We start from the raw sequence: 1,123 nt of genomic DNA, 5'->3' as shown, positions 1-1,123 counted from the left end.
TATCACACTTCATCAGGTACGGAAAGGTTTTAATACATTGCTCTACAAGTTCTATGGTTCCTTGCTTTGTAGCCGTCTTGATGACGTTAGATGTCTCAAAAAAAGCACTTACTTTTTGCCTATTCATTCTTTTATGGAGTTGTGAAAGCATACATTCAACCAACTCATAAGCTTGTCTATGCATCATTTTTTCATTGTATAATTGATTGTATATTCGTTTGAAACGAGCCACTGTAAAGAACAATCAATGCTTGTCAGTTGTCACAATAGGATAAAACCTTAAAACTCGTCAGTCAGATTTAATATCCATCTATCTATATTTAACAACGCCTAAGTGGAAAATTTAAAATAACTAGATAGAAACCTTGTTTCATGGCGGGCATAAGGTAAGACGAGATGAGATTGAGCAGTATTCCTCGATTACCGCTGGTAGAAACATTTGCGTTGTCTCCTTCTGAGTTTTCTGAGTTAGAGGACGAGTTTTCTTTATCTGAATGGGAGCCCTCAAATCTTTCAAGCGGGTTCTCTTCATCTCCACTGGTTGCTTCCAAGCTTTCAAGAAGAAGCTCCTCTTTGCTACTTTTGGTGTTGTCCGCGTGGTTTGAATGATATGTAGAACCAATGTTCACTTGAATGGCTGCGTCATTTTACCGCTTTTGGATAAATATATTAGACATTGAAAAAACATATTTTTTTTCTCAATGAATGACTATTTCAAACCCAAATTTAGTTAGGATAGTTAACAAACATGAATAGATGCAGCGTTCCCAGAATGTACGCTTCCTTCCACTTGCAAATGCAAACGGCCTTTCTGCAATCAATTCCAATCCACATATCTTAGCTACTTTCGTCCTCTCAGTAACCAGTCTTGGAAACCGCTGTACAATGGACGATGCGATATCTACAAACCAAAAGTTTAACCATGTTAAAAACAATTAAAATTTCTTGTAAGCATGCAAATAAGAATAATGGCATACGGTATGCCGCATACCTCTACAATCAGAAATGTTGTAAGTAACCTCTATTAAATTCAGTACATATGCTTGTTTTTTGTTTTTCTGTATTAATTTGTTAATTAATAGTTCAGCATATTAATTATTAGGAGTTCTGCGCACTTACTGTT

General features: G+C 35.8%; 1 protein-coding gene across 1 annotated transcript; it reads right to left on the bottom strand.

Moving 5' to 3' along the window:
- Positions 1-36: 36 nt before the first annotated feature.
- LOC113337637 lies at positions 37-1,058 on the bottom strand (the record flags this gene model as incomplete). Its single annotated transcript, XM_026583262.1, has 4 exons — positions 37-231; positions 365-637; positions 749-901; positions 992-1,058. Coding segments are annotated over 4 exons (688 nt in total), but the record flags the coding sequence as incomplete, so codon positions are not given.
- Positions 1,059-1,123: the final 65 nt, after the last annotated feature.

This window comes from Papaver somniferum, unplaced genomic scaffold, assembly GCF_003573695.1.
Source record: "Papaver somniferum cultivar HN1 unplaced genomic scaffold, ASM357369v1 unplaced-scaffold_16508, whole genome shotgun sequence".
Taxonomy (NCBI): domain Eukaryota; kingdom Viridiplantae; phylum Streptophyta; class Magnoliopsida; order Ranunculales; family Papaveraceae; genus Papaver; species Papaver somniferum.
This window is presented reverse-complemented; position numbering and strand designations above follow the sequence as displayed.